General features: G+C 51.6%; 2 protein-coding genes and 1 pseudogene across 5 annotated transcripts in view; 1 reads left to right on the forward strand and 2 right to left on the reverse strand.

The window, feature by feature from the left end:
* The window catches only part of LOC100391263 (uncharacterized), a 119,768-nt gene that overhangs the window by 91,844 nt on the left and 9,802 nt on the right, over positions 1–18,122 (reverse strand). The window lies entirely within an intron of this gene.
* The window catches only part of LOC144581377 (high mobility group protein HMG-I/HMG-Y-like), an 83,256-nt pseudogene that overhangs the window by 55,332 nt on the left and 9,802 nt on the right, over positions 1–18,122 (reverse strand). The window lies entirely within an intron of this gene.
* On the forward strand, positions 3,819–12,524 carry LOC100390552 (NUT family member 2G-like). The gene is made up of 7 exons (XM_035298587.3): positions 3,819–3,960; positions 6,316–7,009; positions 8,773–8,901; positions 9,723–9,850; positions 10,319–10,653; positions 11,125–11,241; positions 11,615–12,524. Exons 1-7 carry the CDS (start codon positions 3,945–3,947, stop codon positions 12,338–12,340), a joined length of 2,145 nt encoding a protein of 714 aa, XP_035154478.3. The 5' UTR covers positions 3,819–3,944; the 3' UTR covers positions 12,341–12,524.

An 18,122-nucleotide genomic window follows, 5' to 3' on the forward strand; every position in this document is an offset into this window, starting at 1 on the left:
AGAGGCAGCCGACTGCCATGCAGGACACCTGTTGTTTTATTCCCACCTACCTCTCTTGCCCAAGCAGTAGTATACAAGTCGGCAAGTATTAAAAAATAATACTTAAGTATATACAAATATGTATCATATATTATTTATATTACATATATCTATAGGTATCCATCTATCTCTCTAGGAAACAACACAGGAAATGTAAGAGCTGGTCCCTTGCATTGGAGAGGTTTATACAGTAGTGAATGATATATACAGGAGAATCAGACTTAGGGAAAGTGAATAATGAAAAAACATCACGAGATGCCAGGTGAGCGGCCTGCATCGTAGTTGCACTTAAATCTTCATCTCTTCACTCCCTGAACAACTAGTTAAACAGAAAGCAAGGATGGGGAACTGGCTGCCAGCTGGTCTTGATGTCTTGTCACACCAAGAACTTCTTTCTGGCTTGGCGCAATGACTCGCGCCTGTAATCCCAGCACTTTGGAGCCTGAGGCAGTTAAATCACTTGAGGACAGGAGTTCGAGACCAGCCTGGCCAACATGGAGAAACCCTGTCTCGACAAAAATACAAACATTAGCTGGGCATAATGGCGCAAACCTGTAGTCCCAGCTACTCAGGAGCCTGAGACATAAGAATCGCTTGAACCCAGAAGGCAGATTTGCAGTAAGCTGAAATCACACCTCTGCACTCCAGCATGGGTGACAGAGCAAGACTCTGTCTCTGGGGAAAAAAAAACAAAAAACAAAAAACATCTTTCTGACATCTGGGACCCCTTTTGTCGAAAAGAAAAACCCCACCAAAAGAAATCAGTCACCTCCATTACAGTGTGCAGGTTAAGAGCACTGAGTTACACCTTTTCCTCCAAGGGCTGGTCCCCAGATGCAACCTGGACACTCTAATAGATAGATGCCTGTGGTCTGCTGCGGCTCCCCTGCCAGAGGCCTTTGCGCAGGCTGGGCTCAACCCACTCATCTGGACCTGGTGAAGGGGAAAGGGAGGAAGGCCAAAGGTGTGGGGCAAGGGAGGGTAAGGAGAGAGAAGGAAGACAGACACTACAGCACTCCATGGTCAGTGGCATAGAGGAGGCCAGCCACCTGCTATCAGGGTCACTGTCACAACCTCCTGCCACTTCCATGCATGGGACTGGCCTGGTGCTACCTGGAAGGAGCATGCATCTGTAACCTGGCTTCGGGCCCCACCTGTGACGCTTCCCCTCTGGAACTCCCACCCTCACCCTCATTGCCGTGTTTCTCTGCCGGGTCAGTCTTTCCTTCAGGCGAAACTGCTGGCACTGTACGTAAAATCAGGACACCGGCTTTATTCTGGGAAGTTCTGAATAATAATTACTGGGGGAAGAGGGAGGAAGCAACCGAGTAAATCAAGAAAGTAAGGAGTAGCCACGGCTGAGGTCTCCGCCACTGTGTTGTCACTGTGCTGTCATGGTGCTGCTGTCAGCACACCCGGGCCCACCCAAGCCTTTCCATTTCTTACCTACATTTGGTCTCGTTAATGCACATCTAGAAATATTTTCTAACGAAAACCAATCTAGGATATATTCATACATTAATTTTCAGGGATGTTTAGCAAGGCTCTTTGTGTACAAAAATTGGAGCTAGGTAAATGACTAACAATAGGAGACTGATTCTAAATCATGGAAATTCATTAAGCAGACTTTTTGTTTTTAGACAGGGCCTCACTCTTTGCCCAGACTGCAGTGCAGTGGCATGATCATGGCTCACTGCAGTCTCCAACTCCTGGGATCAATTGTCTTCAGAAGGGGCAAATACTTCCTCAGTGCCAACAGGGAGCATTTCAGAAAATGATCACAGTGTGCACCCCTCCATCTGAAAGCTTCTTCCCTTCCCCAACCCCCTCCCATCAGTGGAAAATTACTGTGGCCCAGCAGGGAGTGACGTGAGTGTGTGTCAGGAGATTTTGTTGCTGTGCTCTGAGTACTCACTCCTCATCTCCTCTGACCAGTTTCCTAACACTCCTCCTGTTCACAGCACAGAACATGAGTGCTCTTTCCTGCCATTGGGATGCTAATAAATGGTCAGTGATTCTCAGTGTGAAAATGAGAATGAAGCAAGTTTTTTTTTTAAAAGACAGGCTACAATAATTCCCATGCTGAGAACCACATGCGATGACACTGAATTCCAAAGAGCAAGGATGTGTGGTGAAGATGAGGCCAGCAGTGAGCTGAGAGGCCAGCCAGAATCCCAGCCAGGATTGACATGCGCGGGGATGCATGGGAATGGGGATGGGACATTGGTGCAGAGCATCCTGGCTTGTCTCAGAATGAACATGGGTAGTGGATTCCTAACTCCTGAAGAAACCAGAGCTCTAGGAATTGTAGGCCGCTTTATGTTACGAAAGAAAAAGACGGTGTTCTGTCCTCCTGTCCCTTACATCTGGGCCTACTGCCACTAAACTTGGAGGCTAAGAGGGGTATAGTGGCTACTCCAGATTTCACGATATCAAATCAGCCTGCTATTTTTTCTGTAATGGTTGTGTTTAGTGGTGCAGCTAAGATTCACACTTGAGTCTCCTTACTACAAGTTCTCACTCTCGCAGTGGAGACTTAACAATAATCACTTAGTATGTTACACTTTTTTGGGAAGAGTTACCAGTTACACTTCAAGATCTCAGTGAGTTGTGAATAACACAAAGGACAGACAGGTTTTTTGTAAAACTACACACTAAATATCATATGGATCACAATTACAATAAAAACTAATTTACTGTTTATCTTGAATTCAAATTCCACTTAGTATTCCTTATTCATACTTGCTAAATCCTGTCACTCTTCCTTCATGCATTTTCAACATTAAAAAACAGTATGACGTCTCATTTTAGCAACTTACCTACAGAAATAAAGACAGGAACCACATTACTACTGAGACAAACACAGTCACTGCAAATAACAGATACTGGAACATATTAATATATTAACTTTCACCCAAAAAAACCTGAAAGCATTTGCAGACAGCAAAAATAGCTTCATCATCCTTTTGTTTGTATAATATATCTCTGGAAAGATGAAAAAGAATGAGAACACCCATTTGATACAGGAAAGAAAATGCTGTGGACAGGAACAAAGTGGGAGGAAGACTGGTCACTGCCTATTCCACTGTGCACAATTTGAATTTGGAAGCATGCAAAAGTATTGCTTGGCTAAATTAAAACCATTTAAAAGATAAAAAATAAACATTTAATACTAGCACAATATGCTGGGAAACAAAATGAAAGGCTTTCTGGCCTCATAGACACTCTTCCCTGGACTGAGGCTTTCTAGTAAAGGAGATGGGAAGGCTGGCCTGCTGGTGTGGACAGATTGCAGCAACATACACAACCTGGGAAGGACGGATTCCATAACAATGATGAGCACACAGCTACCTAATGGCCTGGATCCTCTGAACCAGTCAGAGGGCACAGATGTAGATCATCTGACAAACCCAGGGTTTCTTAGGAAGTGTTCTAAATTGTGTTTAGGAAGTGCAGCCCCTGCTGAGATTCATCAACAGTGGGAAAGAGCCCAAGTGGAAAGGAACATGGGTTGAGGGGAACAAAAGTAGGTCTGCTGATGAAGAATGGAAGTAAACGGGACATCAGGGTGAAGCTTTGTGCTGGGAGCCAGAAGGACAATTTAAAAGTTGCCTGAAGAGACGCATGCCGTTTGTGTTACTGCCGTCCAGCTGAAAATGAACCTCAATTCCTGCCTATTGGCTGGAGCCCTTCATAGAATGTCCCTCACCCCTACCAGTACCTGCTGCACTGCCCCTCCCCCACTGCAGAATGTCTGGGGTCCTATGTTCTAAACCTACGTACTTTCAAATTTTACCTGATCTACCTGAACTCAGGAGAATCTGTTGAGGCAGGTCACTCTCTGGGTCCTGCCCTTTCATTGTGGAAACTGTCAGACAGTTGTGATTGGCACCCAGCCTGAGGGGATGGCTTCAAATGGAGGTGAGTCTGTAGGGACAGGGGCATTATCCAAGTCTCTGCCATGTTTCAAATCCTTGGGAATTCAAATTTATAACTGTCCCAGGGGACAGTTCATAGGGCCGATGTCGAGGAGAGAGGGAGCACGAATGTCCCCAAAAACATCACACTTGGGGAGGCTCATGGCACCCTGAGTCTGTGGTTAAGGAGGACAGCTCCTTAGAGGTGAACCAAGGTGCCTGGGGGAATACACCACGTAGGGGATAAGATGGAGTGAACGTACTGATTCTTTCTAGAGGAGGACAAGTCACGTCACCGTGTGTTTGTAGGGAGTGGTGGGATCCTGTTGTGCTGGTGGCCCAGGGAGGATGACAGGCAAGTCTGAGCCCTGTGTTGTGTCTTCAGGCACCTGGAAGGTGCCCTTCCATAGTGTTCAGAGGGATTTGGACTGGAGTTTTCTGGATCTTAGGGAGAAGTGAGGAGAAGTCGTCTCAGCCAGAAAACTGTTGGGTGTGTTGGCTGTGACAGAGCATGCAGTGACAGCCTCTGGGTGGGCGAGGCTGGGGCTACTGTAACTGCTACAACCTCTCAGCTCCCTCCCCAGTGGTGGCTTCTCCATCAGTTCAGGTGGCTGTTGGCTCTGATTTAACAGGGGTGGGGGCAGTTGGGGAAGTTCAGGCAACACGGCCTGGGCTTCCCAGGTTGTTCTGAATTATTCGTCCTTTTGCGGAAACTCAGGTCTTCAGACCCACTCTCTCGTCTGCTAGCTCATGGCCTGTCCTCTGCACTTTGTGTTACTGAAGAGAGGAAGAATTTGCTTCTATTCCATGTCTACTACCTCATGAACAGGGGACAGGTGTGGACTCTTGCTGGTTTTCAGTGGAAGAGTCTGGAAAGACTGGTTTCCTATTCAGTAGAGAAAGGAGGGTAACATACAAATAGGAAGAGGGTCCTCTTATTATTATTCAATTAGAATGTGTGTCCTGACGGATGAGGTGCATGTGCTGTATCCCTATACCCCTTGACTGGAGACTGCATGAGGTCCTAGTGAACAGGATGAGCTCCGGACAACTTTGCCACACCTGGCCTGTGGCCCAAGAACCTCTGGTTCTTGGTTGGTCACTATATTCAGTTATTGGGAGCTCAAAGGAAAAGGACCACAGGTGGGGTTGTTGTCCCATGAACTATTGTAACGTGACCAGTAGCTGTGGAAATCCCGAGACACCTCCGCTGACAGCCCCACTGCTCACCACTTGCTGGCTGTGCTCTAATCATGTGCCGCTGTTGCTGGCGTGCAATGACAGTATCTCAGGAAACGCCTCCACTGCTTCTCAGACCTGCTCCCTGGGAACAGAGCTTCCTGAGTGGCAGCCAGGACCACCGAGCACTGAGGAAAGGGTGGCCCAAATCTGACCCTTGTGTAGCACTTGCTGTGCATGGTGCCAGGACAATCACTTGCAGGCTGGGCATGATGTGTATGGGTTATCTTCAGGGTTCACAGGGTGCTGGCTTGGGAGAGATTTCCATCTAGTGGTTTTCTTTCACTGTTTTTCTTTTGAGACAGATTCTTCCTCTGTCAACCAGGCTAGAATGCAGTGGTGCAATCTTGGCTCACTGCTGTCTTTGCCTTCTGGTTCAAGCAATATTCCTGCCTCAGCCTCCTGAGTAGCTGGCATTACAGGCATGCGCCACCAAACTCAGCTGAGTTTTGTATTGTAGTAGAGACATGGTTTCACCACATTGACCAAGCTGGTCTTGAACTCCTGACCTCAGGTGATCCACCTGCCTTGGCCTCCCAAAGTGCTGGGATTACAGGCGTGAACCACCAGGCCCGGTCTATCCAGTGGCTTTCTTTTGTTGTGTTGAGTTAGGAAAGAAAGGGCTTTACAAGAGCTTCAGGTTAAAAAAAAAAAAAAAAAAAAAAAGGAGATGGGGCTATAATATTAGGAATCTTCTGGCTTCCTGTAGGCCTTCTGAGTGCGGAGCACTGCCCTGGGGGTGGCCCCTCACTTGCTGCTGAGCATGCTGAGGGCCTCCAAGCCAGCGAGAGATTCATCCGTGACCCATGGCTTGGGAGATGCCCGTAAGGCTGGCAGGGTCTGCCAGGGATGCTCGAGGGAGACACTCAGAGGCAGCGAAGGCTTGGCTGTTGCTTCTTGGCAGACAGGGGTCGGGGAGTCAAGTGGAGCCAGGGCCAGGCTCTCTAGTGAAGCGACCCTCCTGAGGAGTAACAGAGCATGCAATACACACTCAGGGACACTTGCAAGCTGCAGTTTCCCTGTCACACGCCCTCAGCTGTTGGGACACCCCTCTGATTCCCAGTGACTACTGCAGACCTGCAGACCCCAGCTCATTCACCTCTTTCCTTTGTCTCCACAGCATGCCCAGTGCTGGGACCAGGTATGACCAAGAACCCTGGCACCTCCATGCCAGTGTTCACAACTCTGTCCTTCACCACACCTGCTCCAGGCCCAGCACACAGGCCACCACTCCTGACTGCAGTGGTTCCTCCAGGTGGCCCTCTGGTGCTGTTTGCCTTCCCCAGGACGCCTCTGGTGGCAGGACAGGATGGCAGAGGCCGGAATTGGGCTGGGGCTTCCAACGGCCTTGTCCAGATGAGGACAGAAGTGGGGCCTGTGAAAGGTCCTCAGGCACAGACCTTGGTCCTAACTCAGGCACCCCTCGTCTGGCAGGTTCCAGGTGCCGTCTGTGAGGGTGTCACATGTCCACCTCCCCGACCCCTGGCAGCTGCCGCTGTGGTGCCCGCTATGGCTGTCCAGGTCTTTGGGGGCACCCAGGCCTGCAAAGGAGGCTGGCCCCAGGGCCTTCCTCCTCCAGCACCACCAGCTCCCCAGCCGGCCCCCATTATGGCCCCAGGGAATGCTTGTCCATGGCCACAAGGGGCTCATGGAGAGGGCAGCCAGTCTCCCTCCAAGGCTAAGACTCCCCCGGACGACTCCTGCAACCCCAAGAGCGTGTATGAGAACTTCCGACTCTGGCAGCACTACAAGCCCCTGGCCCGGAGGCACCTTCCCCAGAGTCCGGACACGGAAGCACTTTCCTGTTTCTTCATGTGAGTGTCCCGGGGCACCGGAGTTCATCCTGCAGCTCACCCATAAAGAGGCTGCTGGGTGGATGGGAGGTCACTCTGTTCAGGGGAGCTTGCAGGGCGGTGTTGAAGGTGATGGGTTGAGCTATGGAAGGGCACATTTTCAGCAACACTAATCTGCTGCCACTCAGGACAGATTCTCAGGAGCCTCATCTCACCTGCCCCTCACTGTCCTGTGAGTCCAGCCAATCTTTACTTCCAATCATTTTCATGACAATGTTTACAGAACACCCAGGTCAGAGAGGGTTCCCGGTCCAACATGAGCCATGGGTTGGGTTTAGGACTTTGAGTGTGCCCCAGTGCCTCCCCTTGACCTGAGTGGCGAAGGCCAGAGGCACATCACATGGGGCTGGGGGTAAGAGCTGCAGGAGCCTGGCACACGCCCACTGTTCTGCCGACGTCCAGCTGGCACAGCGGCGGTGGAGCCTGCACAGGGAATGGTTTTGGGCCCCACACTAGGGTCCATGCTGGGCAGGTATTTGCAGCTTCGCCCTTGATCCCTCCTAGAAAAAGGGACGACGATGCTTCATTCAGAGGATGGCGAACAGGTGACTTGAGCTCACATATGATGCACGCAACACAGTGCCCGGCACATGCTGTGACACATTACGTGATAGCAGTTATGATTACTGTCCCTATTGCTATCATTATAAGAACTAGGCCATCTAGGACAGCACTTCCCAAAGCGACAGGCTCCACTGATGGCTCTGAGTGAACGACGAGCCCAGCAGCCCAGGGCCATCGACTGTGGTGACTGAAGCAGCAATGCCAGCATCTGAGAGTTTGTAGATTCAGTACCAGTCCTGCCTCTCTCCATCCTGCAGTGCCTCTGTGACCATGTCCCCCACTGATGAGCAAACCCGTACTCCACGGGAGCTTGAGCACATCTACTATGCAATATACTGGCCACTCCTCTAGGCAAGTCCCCTGCCCAGGGTTTAGGTGTTAGGAGGCCCCATCATTGTTCCCAAAAATCTTGCCACCTCTGCATCCTGGAACTGGTTGCATTCTCCCTTTGAGCTGAGTCCCGGTGCACTGGGGACCCTGATTCTTGGAGTGGAGTCGCCCCAGGCTCAAAGGCTCCGCTGGCAGTGTGCTTGCACACTGCTCTGCTTTGGTTCTGGTTTCCACTCCTCTCTAGGACACTGAGGCTGTGTCACCAGGGGCTGCCTTGCTCCAGAGTCCCCAGGAAGCTGCATGTTAACCTTCGCTCTCCAGTCATTCTGTGTGTGCGCTGTCTCAGTCAGCTCGGGCTGCTCCATAACAAATCCCACAGACTGGGTGCTTTATCAGGACACATTCATGTATCCCAGCTCCAAAGGCTGGAAGTCCCAGGCTGGAAGCCCTGGTGTCTCCTCCTGCCCTTATCAGGGTTCAGATGCCATGACAGGAACCCACCCACATGACCTACTCTCACCCTGATTGACTCCAAGAACGGACACACTGTGGCTGACGGCTTCAGCATAGGACTGCTGGGGACACACACGTTCTACCCATAGTATTGAGTTCACTTGTCAACACTGAGGACTTGATGGGCAGTCGGAGAGGCCACCCAATGGCTTGCGTTGATGTTTAATATTGGGGGCCTGTCCTGGAGGCTGAGGATCCCATGTTGGGGAGAACAGGACAGGGACACATGGCAGGACATGTGTGGGGAGGACAGGGGCCGGGTGGGCTTGGGATGGAGGGTGGGCTTGTGGGCTGGGACTGACTGCAATGCCTTACAGACCAGTTCTCAGATCTCTGGCCCGGCTGAAGCCCAGCATGACCCTGGAGGAGGGACTGTGGCGGGCCATGCGGGAATGGCAGCATATGAGCAACTGTGACCGGATGATCTACTACCAGATGGCGGGAAAGTGAGTCTGGGGTGCAGGGGCAGAGCCCACATGGCAGGGTGAGAGAGGGTGACAGAGGCCTGGTGGCCATGGCGGCTTCTCGGCAAAAGCATGAGGAGGGTGTGGACAAACACCGACCCTCCTGGGCCCCTGGCTCCCTCAGGAAGCTGCTTGTCCTTCCTAAAGTGCTCCGAGGTCTCTATCCTGCCCTGGTGGGAAGCCACACCCTGCCTGGTCTGGGGACAAACCCTGCCTGACACTGGGGGTCATCGAGGGAGCAGCCAACATCACAGCCCAAAGGTGGTCACCTCCAGCTGTGGGGATGGGGAGAAGGGGCACTGGTGACTATATATAGAGAGAGCAGGGTGCACTCTCCTCACAGCAGTGGCAGAAGTTGGTTTTTGCCCATTCCAGCCTGGCCAGGATTGGAGATACCTGTGCTGGGTCAGGGGAGACCTGTGTCCAGGACACCATAAGAGCGCCCTACCTGCCTTCGCTCCTGGGCAGTCCCTCCATTAAGACGGACAGACAGCAGCCTCAAGGGAAAGGGGCTCTGTCTTCTGGGCTCAGCTTTTGCTTCCTCCCGACCAGAGGAGGCCTCGTGGTCCTGACTTGAGTCAGAAAGCACTGTTGATGCCATGGGCTCTGCAGGGGCCAGGTGAGGGAGGGAGAGCCCAGAACTCTGGGAGCAGTACCCTCCTGGGACGGGGTGATGGGCCCCAGGGAGGGCCTGGACAGCCAGCCCGAGGCACTACTTCCCATCCCTGCCATCAGCTGTTGCCTGGTCCTGGGGGCAGAGGGTCTGGACCCTCTCAGCACGGCCTGCACCGTTTTCACCCCAGGTTCATGGAGTTTGAGGCTGAGGAGATGCAGATTCAGAAGTCGCAGTGGATGAAGGGGCCCCAGTGCCTGCCTCCTCCAGCCCTTGAACCTCAAGGACCATCGGCCCCTGAGGTGGTCAAGCAGCCAGGTATGGCTTCCCACAATCCTACAGGAGCCACGGCAAAGCCCAGAGGGTCCAAGAGAGGCCACTGTCCCCACACCTCATGCCTCCCTTCAAGAGAGGGATTTGTTCCTTCCAACAAGACAGCTCAGGGGAGCCGGGGGGCTGGGCAGCCCGTGGTCATGAAGTGGGTATTCACCTGGTCACGTTTCCTAGCTACTCTCTCCCCTCAACATTCCAAAACTCAACAATCTGCCCAGGAAGCAGGGATGAATAGGTAGAGTACTCAGCATATCAGAGACTCCAAACTTCCTCCAAAATGATGCTGTCTCACAAGTGCCCCTCCTATTGGCGCCTCTTCCAGGGGCGCTGCGGCTGAGGTGGTCCTGACCCAGCTAGGACCCACTTCTGGTCCCTGAGTCCTGCCCTCCCCTGTGTGATGCAGGCAGGAGGAGCAGCCCTCACCGTGCCCATCCTCTTCCCTCCCTGCCTCAGTGTACCTTCCCAGCAAGGCCGGCCCCAAGGCCCTGCCTGCCTGCCTGCCGCCACCCAGGCCCCAGCGGCCAGTGGAGACCAAGGCCCACCTGTTACCACCCAGGCCCCAGCAGCCAGCAGAGACCAAAGCCCCCAAGGAGATCCCCCCTGAAGTGGTGCAGGAGTATGTGGATATCATGGAGGAGCTGCTGGGGCCTCCCATTGGGGCCACGGGGGAGCTCGAGGGACAACAGGAAGAGGGAGAAGTGGAGCAGGAAGAGGACGGGATGCTTTCAGACCCCTACCTGCTGAGCTACATTGACAATCTGTGTTCCCAGAAAGACTTCGTCACCAAGGTGGGCTGGCCTGAAGTGCTGGGGTCTGCAGGATTCTGGGGGCGGGGGGCACTCACAGGTCCTTGGAATTAAGCTCTGTTCCTTAGCTACTCCATAGGGGGTGGATGTGTGTGTTTCCGTGGATTTGAGGGTCTGTGTATGTGATTGTGTGTGTCTGTGTGTTTGTGTCTGTGATTTGTTACTATGTGTCTCTGTGGCTGTGAGTGTAGAGTGTGTATGTTACTTGTGTTTATTTTCCTGTGTCGTATGTGGGTCTGTTTGTGTCTGTGTGTGGTTTGTGTGTCTCTGTCTGCATGTGTGTATGCTAACAGGTCTGTGGTCTGTATGTGGAGCTGGTGGTTGCCATGATATGAGACAGCTCCAGAAGAGTGGGGACGGGGTGCTCACTGCTTTCTGCTTCTCCTCCAGGTGTCCTTGGCTCCAGGTTACTTCCTGCCCAGGACTCTCACGCCGTCTTCCTTCTGTTTCCAGGTGGAGGCCATCATTCACCCCCGATTCCTGGAAGAATTGCTTTCCCCAGATCCACAGATGGATTTCTTGGCCCTAAGCCAGGAGCTGGAGCAGGAGGAAAGACTCACCCTTGCCCAGGTAGAACATGGAGGGAGGGGAACCCAGGTACCCCAGGGACAGAAGGTACCCCAGGGGCTGGAGGGACCCGGCACACAAACCCCACCTGATTGTCTACCCCACCCTGCCGGGGATGCTCAGCTTCTTGGGGAGCCAGTCCGAGGTGGGGAGGTGCAGGTTCAGATGGAGTAGGATGGAGAGGAGCCAGGGAGGGGAGTCAGGATGCAAACTGCAGTGAGGCCCAGTGGAATGCCCTGCAGAGCCACACCCTCTGTCTTTGACAGGAACCCCAGCTGCCTCAGGCTGCCTGCCGCCCAAGTGCCTTGGTCTCCACCACTCTGGGCCCTGCTCACACTTGAGGCAGCGCCAGTATGTGCCCCCTTTCCTCCCGCAGGTAGCAGCGAAGCGCTGCCTATCCTTGAAGGAGGAACGGTGTGAGAGGGCAGCCCCTAGTCATGGCACCACCCAGCTGGACTCAATGTCTTCTAAATCTGCAGAGGGCCAAGGAGCAGAGAGAGACGTCCCTGGCCCCCAGCAAGGGGTCAGCCTGGAAACCTGCCCACCCCAGACAGCTGCCTGGGACCCTCAGGGACGACGCAGAGCATGCACTGGCATAAGCAGGTCCATAAACCCTGCTGTGCTCTTGGAGAGACTGGATTCCTACTGGCTGAGGGCTGCCCGGTCAGACTCTCCTCCCCAGGACCATAGACCCACCTGCCCAGGCATGGGGACCAAGGACACCTGGGGTCTCCCTGGAGCCTCTCCTGTCAAGGAGTCACACAGGCTGTCTAAGGGGTCAAGTGAGGAGGAGAGGGAAATCCCTGGTATGGTTTCTGCCGTGGGTACCAACTACAGGCTACAGCCCTGGAAGCTGTCCCAGAGCCCTGTCCCTGCCTCGGGCCTTCTCAGCCCAGCACCCGCTCCCACCACCAAGTCTAAGAAGCGAGCTCTTTTCAGAGGCCCATCCCCTGCTGTTCAGATGCCCCACCTAGGGCCTGGGCTCAGAGTCTCTGGGGTGCAATCCTTGCCTTGGGGGCTGGGTGGCCCCTCACAGTCCCAAAAGAGAAAGGGTGACCCCTTGCTCTCTAAAAGGAAGAAAAAGCAGCACTGTAGCCAGTAGGGGGACAGGGCAGGCTCTCTGGTGCCAATCCCCAAGGGTGTGGCTCTCAACTCTCGGACCCTCATGGCACCGGGTGACCCAAAGCAAAGACTTCTCCCCCAGTGCTGATCTTGCTGGGCATTAGCTTTGGAGGGTGGGGGAGGGAGAGAGTGAGGGAGGAAGGGGAGGAAGAGTGTGGCTGAACAGGAAGGGAGGGCCTGGGGGAAGGGGTAGGAGGTGGGGAGCAACACCTTGGGGGTCTCCTGTGTAAATACAAATAAATATAGTTGTGTTGGAAATGCTCTCGGGGCTGCTGCCTCTGTCCTCAGAGCTGTGCTGCTCAGTGGAGGGGGTCTGTGAAGGAGTGCAGAGGGACTGGGAGATGCCAGGCACTGGGGACCCATGGGGGCCAGCCCCTCCACGTGTAGGTTGCCCCTTCAGATGCTCCAGGTACTGCTGGATGCTGAGGAAGCCCTGATCCCTCCCATCACCCACTCACAAGGCCCCGACTGCTTTAGTTATCAGCATCCCTGGAAAATCTTGGGATGGCGAGAGCTGGCTCTTGTTCTGCCCAGTGGGACCTGAGGAGAAGGCAGCTGCCTGCAACATGGACAAAGGGAGAGGCAGACGCTCCTGCTTAACCCTGGGCTGAGGGGAGATGTCGAGGCATCCGTCCACAGGGGTGTGCTTGGGATACGACGGTGGGTGGAGGGCAGGGGAAGTCCCTCTGCCAGTTTCTGGGCAGGAAAGAGCCTTGTCCAACTGGTGGAAGCAGATGCTCCTTCCTGTGGCCAAAGGGACTGGTCTTAGGGGCCCCTCGGGTCCTGCATGGAGTCCCCCATAGCTATGATTCCCTTCCCATATGATGACTGAACTCTTGGGTGGAATTGATACAGACACAGACTTACATTGGTATCTGAAAGAGTTCCCTCCCAACCCACCATCACCAACGGGCACAAGCATGGCCAGCCTGCCAGGCGCAGGGTGGGTGTATCTGCTGGTCCCAGGCCAGGGAGAGCTGGGACCCAGTCCGAGAGGGGCCGAGGGTCAGCCGCCCTTCTGCCAGGCACAGACCTCAAGGGCACAGCAGGGACTGCCTGGGATGTGGCACTGGCTGTCTGGGAAGTGCCCTGGAAGTCGGGGGCCAGGTGTTCGCTGAAGGGAGAATTCCGGAGTCTAAGAGTGACATGAGGACTGCATCAGGAGAGGGACTGAGGCTGGGGATGATGCTCTGCTCTTTCCTACATTGTCCTGTCCTCCCCCTCTCTACTGAACTCCCCTTACCCCATGTGGCTGACCTCTACCCCCTTGCCCCTAACCCACCTCTCAGAATCTCAGATTGCAGCATAGACAGGACTCAGCACCCACCCTGGTTCCCTCCTGGCCAACACCTTCTTCACCGTCTGACTTCTGATTCCTCCCCCGGGTCCTTGTTGGCTCAGGACGACAGTGACTGCCAGAGCACTGGTCCCAGCACTCCCTGTATACAGAGCTGTGCTCATGGTGCCACGAACTGGCCCAGTAGCAGAGGCTGGTGGGGCACAGCTGTCCGGTACACGGTGGTCTGGCCCCTCCACTGAGTGACAAAGGGAGCCATGTTTGGGTCCTCTCTGGCCCCATCCGCCCACAGAACACACCAGTAAGCTGGACAGATGCCCCTCTGCCCCATCCCTTCTGCTCCAGGTGGGCAGTGTCAGAGGCCTGCCCTCTGTGGCCTTTGGGAAGAAGAGTTTATCTTGGCAGGGCTTCCCCAGCTCAGTGCACATCAGCACAACGGGGAAAATGTGGAGAATGAAGAGTCACTGGTGGGTGATGTGGGCAGCTCCGTGACTCCTCTACCTCAGGGCCATCCTCAGGAGACGAGGTAGCATCTCCCCTTTGCAGGGTTGAGGAATGTTAAGTGAGCCGTGTCTGAAGGGAATCTGGTCTGTACTCTTGTGTGTGTGGGTGCTCAGCCAACTTCCTTGCCTAAGGATGAAAGTGACACCTCGGCTTAGTGACACCTCGGGACTCCTGCTGGTTACCCCACTGGCTGTTGTCTGCCCCACATCCCTGTCCTTGTTTTGGCTGAACCATTCCCAGGAAGCAGAACCTGTGCTTCCTCCACCTCTGTGTCACGCCTGAGGCCTAAAATCTGCCCCTAAATGGGGACAGTGTAGGTGACTGGGAGGCCCTGATAGACTGAATGTTCATTCCCCACTCCCGCCAATTCCTGTGTTGAAGCCCTAATCCAGGATAGATGATGGTATTCGGAGATGGGGCCTTTGGGAGTTCTTCAGGGTTAAAGGAGACCATGAGAGTGGGGCCCTAATGTCGGGATTAGGGCCCTGGTAAGAAGCCCAGACCCCAGAGCTCTCTCTCCCCAACACGAGGACACAGTGAGAAGGCAGCCGTCTGCAAGCCAGGAAGAAAGCCCTCACCAGAACCTCACCACACTGGGACCCTAACTTTGGACTTCCAGCCCCCCGACTGTGACAAACACATTTCTTAATACATGTCCCATCCATCCCCCAAGTCTATGACACTTTACCCTAGCAGCCCTATGTGTCTAGGAAAAGGCCTATCATCTCAGAAACTTCCCTCCTAAGTGGTATCTGAAAACCATGCACCAGAGCCATGGGAAAGAACGAAGAAAGGCTCAGCCCTTTATGACGGTCAGCACACCTCCACCGCAAGTGCAGCTTATCACATGTGAACCAGGAGCGCTGTGGGACACAGTGAAAGGGAATCTGCAAACACCTGTGACATCATCACATCCATGCTCAGGGAAGCCAGGCAGCTCGCTCACACCAGGTGCTGGGGGTGTGCTGAGGCTCTTGGCCTCCCTGCTCACGCACCCAGGTCACATGAAAAATATAATACAAACCACATGGGAAAATATGATAGAAACCAATATACCCACCACGTAGATGAGGGCCATGTTAACATTCTACCGTTTGCTCATTTTTTAAATAAAAGCTTTATTAAGACATTCACATAGCATGCTTTCACTCATTGAAATGATACAATTTGTGTTTTACATAGAATTTGCAACCATCACCACATTAAATTTATTTATAGAATTGGCAGCCGTCACTGCATTAAGTCTTCTTACAGAATTTGCAAGCATTACCTCAATAAACTTTAGAACATTTTTATCACCTCAAAAAGTAACCCCTGGTTGGGCATGGTGGTTCACTCCTGTAATCCTAGGACTTTGGGAGGCTGAGGCAGGTCAATCACCTGAGGTCAGGAGTTCATGACCAGCTTGGCCAACACGGTAAAACTCCGTCTCTACTAAAAATACAAAAAATTAGCTGCATTTGGTGGCGGGTGCCTGTAATCCCAGCTACTCGAGAGGCTGAGGCAGGAGAATCGCTTGAACCTGGGAGGTGAAGGTTGCAGTGAGCTGAGATCTCACCACTGCACTCCAGCCTGGGCAACAAAAACGAAACTTGGTCTCAAAAAAAAAAAAAAACCTCTAGGTTGGGCTCGGTGGCTCATGTCCGTAATCCCAACACTTTGGAGGCCAAGCTGGGTGGATCACTTGAGCTGAACTCAAGACCAGCCTGGCCAACATGGCAAAACCCCTACTCTACTAAAAATACAAAAACTAGCTGGGCGTGATGGTACACATGTGATTCCAGCTACATGAGAGGTTCAGGCAGAAGAATTGCTTGAACCCCAGAAGTGGAGGTTGCAGTGAACTGAGATTGTGCCACTGCACTCCAGCCTGGGTGACAGAGTGAGGAAAACAAAACAAAACAAAACCTAGTCATTTAGCTGTCCCCCCATCTGCACCCTAGGCCTACGTAACCACGAATGTACTTTCTACATAGCTTTACATACTCTGGACTTTCATATGAGTGGAATCATACAATATACGTCTTTCACCACCTGTCTTATTTTACTACGAATATTTCCAAGGTTCATCCATGTTTTTAGCGTCTATCATTACATCAAATCTTTCTGTTGCTGAATAATACTCCACTGGTGGATATCCTGAAACTTATTTATACACCAGGTGATGAACACTTGGGTTTTTACTTTTAGGCTATTGTGAATAATACTTCTAAGATATTTGTGTACAGTGTTTTGTGAGGATGTATGTTTTCATTTCTCATAGCTATATACCTAAGAGTGAAAGTGATGGGCCATATGGAAACTCTATGTTTAACAACTGCAGAAGGTACCAGTCTATTTCCAGAGTAGATATACCATTTTCTATACCCACTAGCTATGTGAGGGTCTGTTTTTCTCCATATTCCAGCTGTTTATCATCTCTCTTTTTGATAAAGCCATCCCAGTGATTCTAAAGTTGCGTCTCATCGTAGTTTTCATTTGCGCTTCCCTGGCGTTGAACCTCTTTCATGTGCTTATTGGTCATTTGTGTATCTTCTTTGAAGCAATGTGCACTCGACATTTACTCATTTTTAACTGGTGTGTGTTTTGTCACTGAGTTTTAAGAACTCTCTGTATTCCCAATAAAAATCCTTTCGGGGGGCCGGGCGAGGTGGCTCACCCCTGTAATCCCAGCACTTTGGGAGGCCAAGATGGGTGGATCACCTGAGGTCAGGAGTTCAAGACCAGCCTGGCTAATATGGTGAAATCCCGCCTCTACTAAAAATAAAAAAATTAGCGGGACATGGTGGTGTGTGCTTGTAATCCCAGGTACTCAGGAGGCGGAAGTAGGAGAATCACTTGAACCTATGAGGTGGAGGCTGAAGTAATCTTGGATCATGCCACTACATTCCAGCCTGGGCAACAAAGCGAGACGCCGTCCCAAAAACAAACAAAGAAACCCTTTACAGGATATAATTTGCAGTAATAGTCTCCCATTCCATGGGTTGTACTTAACTTTCTTTTTTTTTTTCCATATAGAGGCAGGGTCTCACTATGTTGCCTAGGATGGTCTTGAACTCCTGAGCTCAAAAAATCCTCCCCTACCTTGGCCTCCCAAAGTGCTGGGATTACAGACCTGAGCCACTGTGCCCAGCCATCATTTATTTTCTAGATACTACTCTTTGAAGCACAGAAGTTTTTTACTTTGGATGAAGTCCAATTTATCTATGTGTTCTTTTGTTACTTGTGCTTTTGGTGTCATATTTAAGAAGTCATCTAGGTAATAAAGATTTATTCCTATGCTGCTGCTTTTGAAAAAATCATTTAAAGCACTTTGAAGTGTACAGTGCAATAATGTTAAATACATTTACATCGCAGTGAATATACTTAACATGTTAAGGATATTCTTCTTAATCTTTAGAAATTTACATCTTTAGAAATTTTTCATCTTCCAAAACTAAAATTCTGTACATATTAAACACTAATCCCATCACCACTATTGCCACTCCCAGCCCTCAGCAGCCACTACTGTGATTCTGACTACTTTAAATACTTCATATGAAAAATATATATATGGTATAATATATATGGTGATATATATATGGTATAATATATATATAAAATATGGTATGTGTACATTCACATACACATACATATACACACCATTATTGTATCCTTTCATCCACCAAAGTCATTTGGATTGCTTTTATCTCTTGGCTATTGCGAAGAAGACTGAAACATACATGGATATGCAAATATCTTTTTGAGATCCTACCTTTAATTCTTCAGGTTATATACTGAGAAGTAGGATTGTTGAATAGTATGGTTGTTCTATTTTGCATTTTAAAACAACCTTCATTCTATTTTTCATCACTGGGCACAGACCCTTAAGAGTGGCCACCACCCTAGCACATCCCCTGTGAGGGACCTAATAAGCTGTTTTACTGAATTCTGAGTTATGATGTCATCAAGAAGGATACTC

Source organism: Callithrix jacchus, chromosome 1 (assembly GCF_049354715.1).
Source record: "Callithrix jacchus isolate 240 chromosome 1, calJac240_pri, whole genome shotgun sequence".
Taxonomy (NCBI): domain Eukaryota; kingdom Metazoa; phylum Chordata; class Mammalia; order Primates; family Cebidae; genus Callithrix; species Callithrix jacchus.

What these genes read in the sequence shown, in the direction of transcription:
- LOC100390552 (XM_035298587.3), top strand. An exon ending in TACTACCAGATGGCGGGAAA is followed by an intron (nt 8,902 to 9,722) that starts GTGAGTCTGGGG and finishes TTTTCACCCCAG; the next exon opens with GTTCATGGAGTTTGAGGCTG. An exon ending in AAAGACTCACCCTTGCCCAG is followed by an intron (nt 11,242 to 11,614) that starts GTAGAACATGGA and finishes TTCCTCCCGCAG; the next exon opens with GTAGCAGCGAAGCGCTGCCT.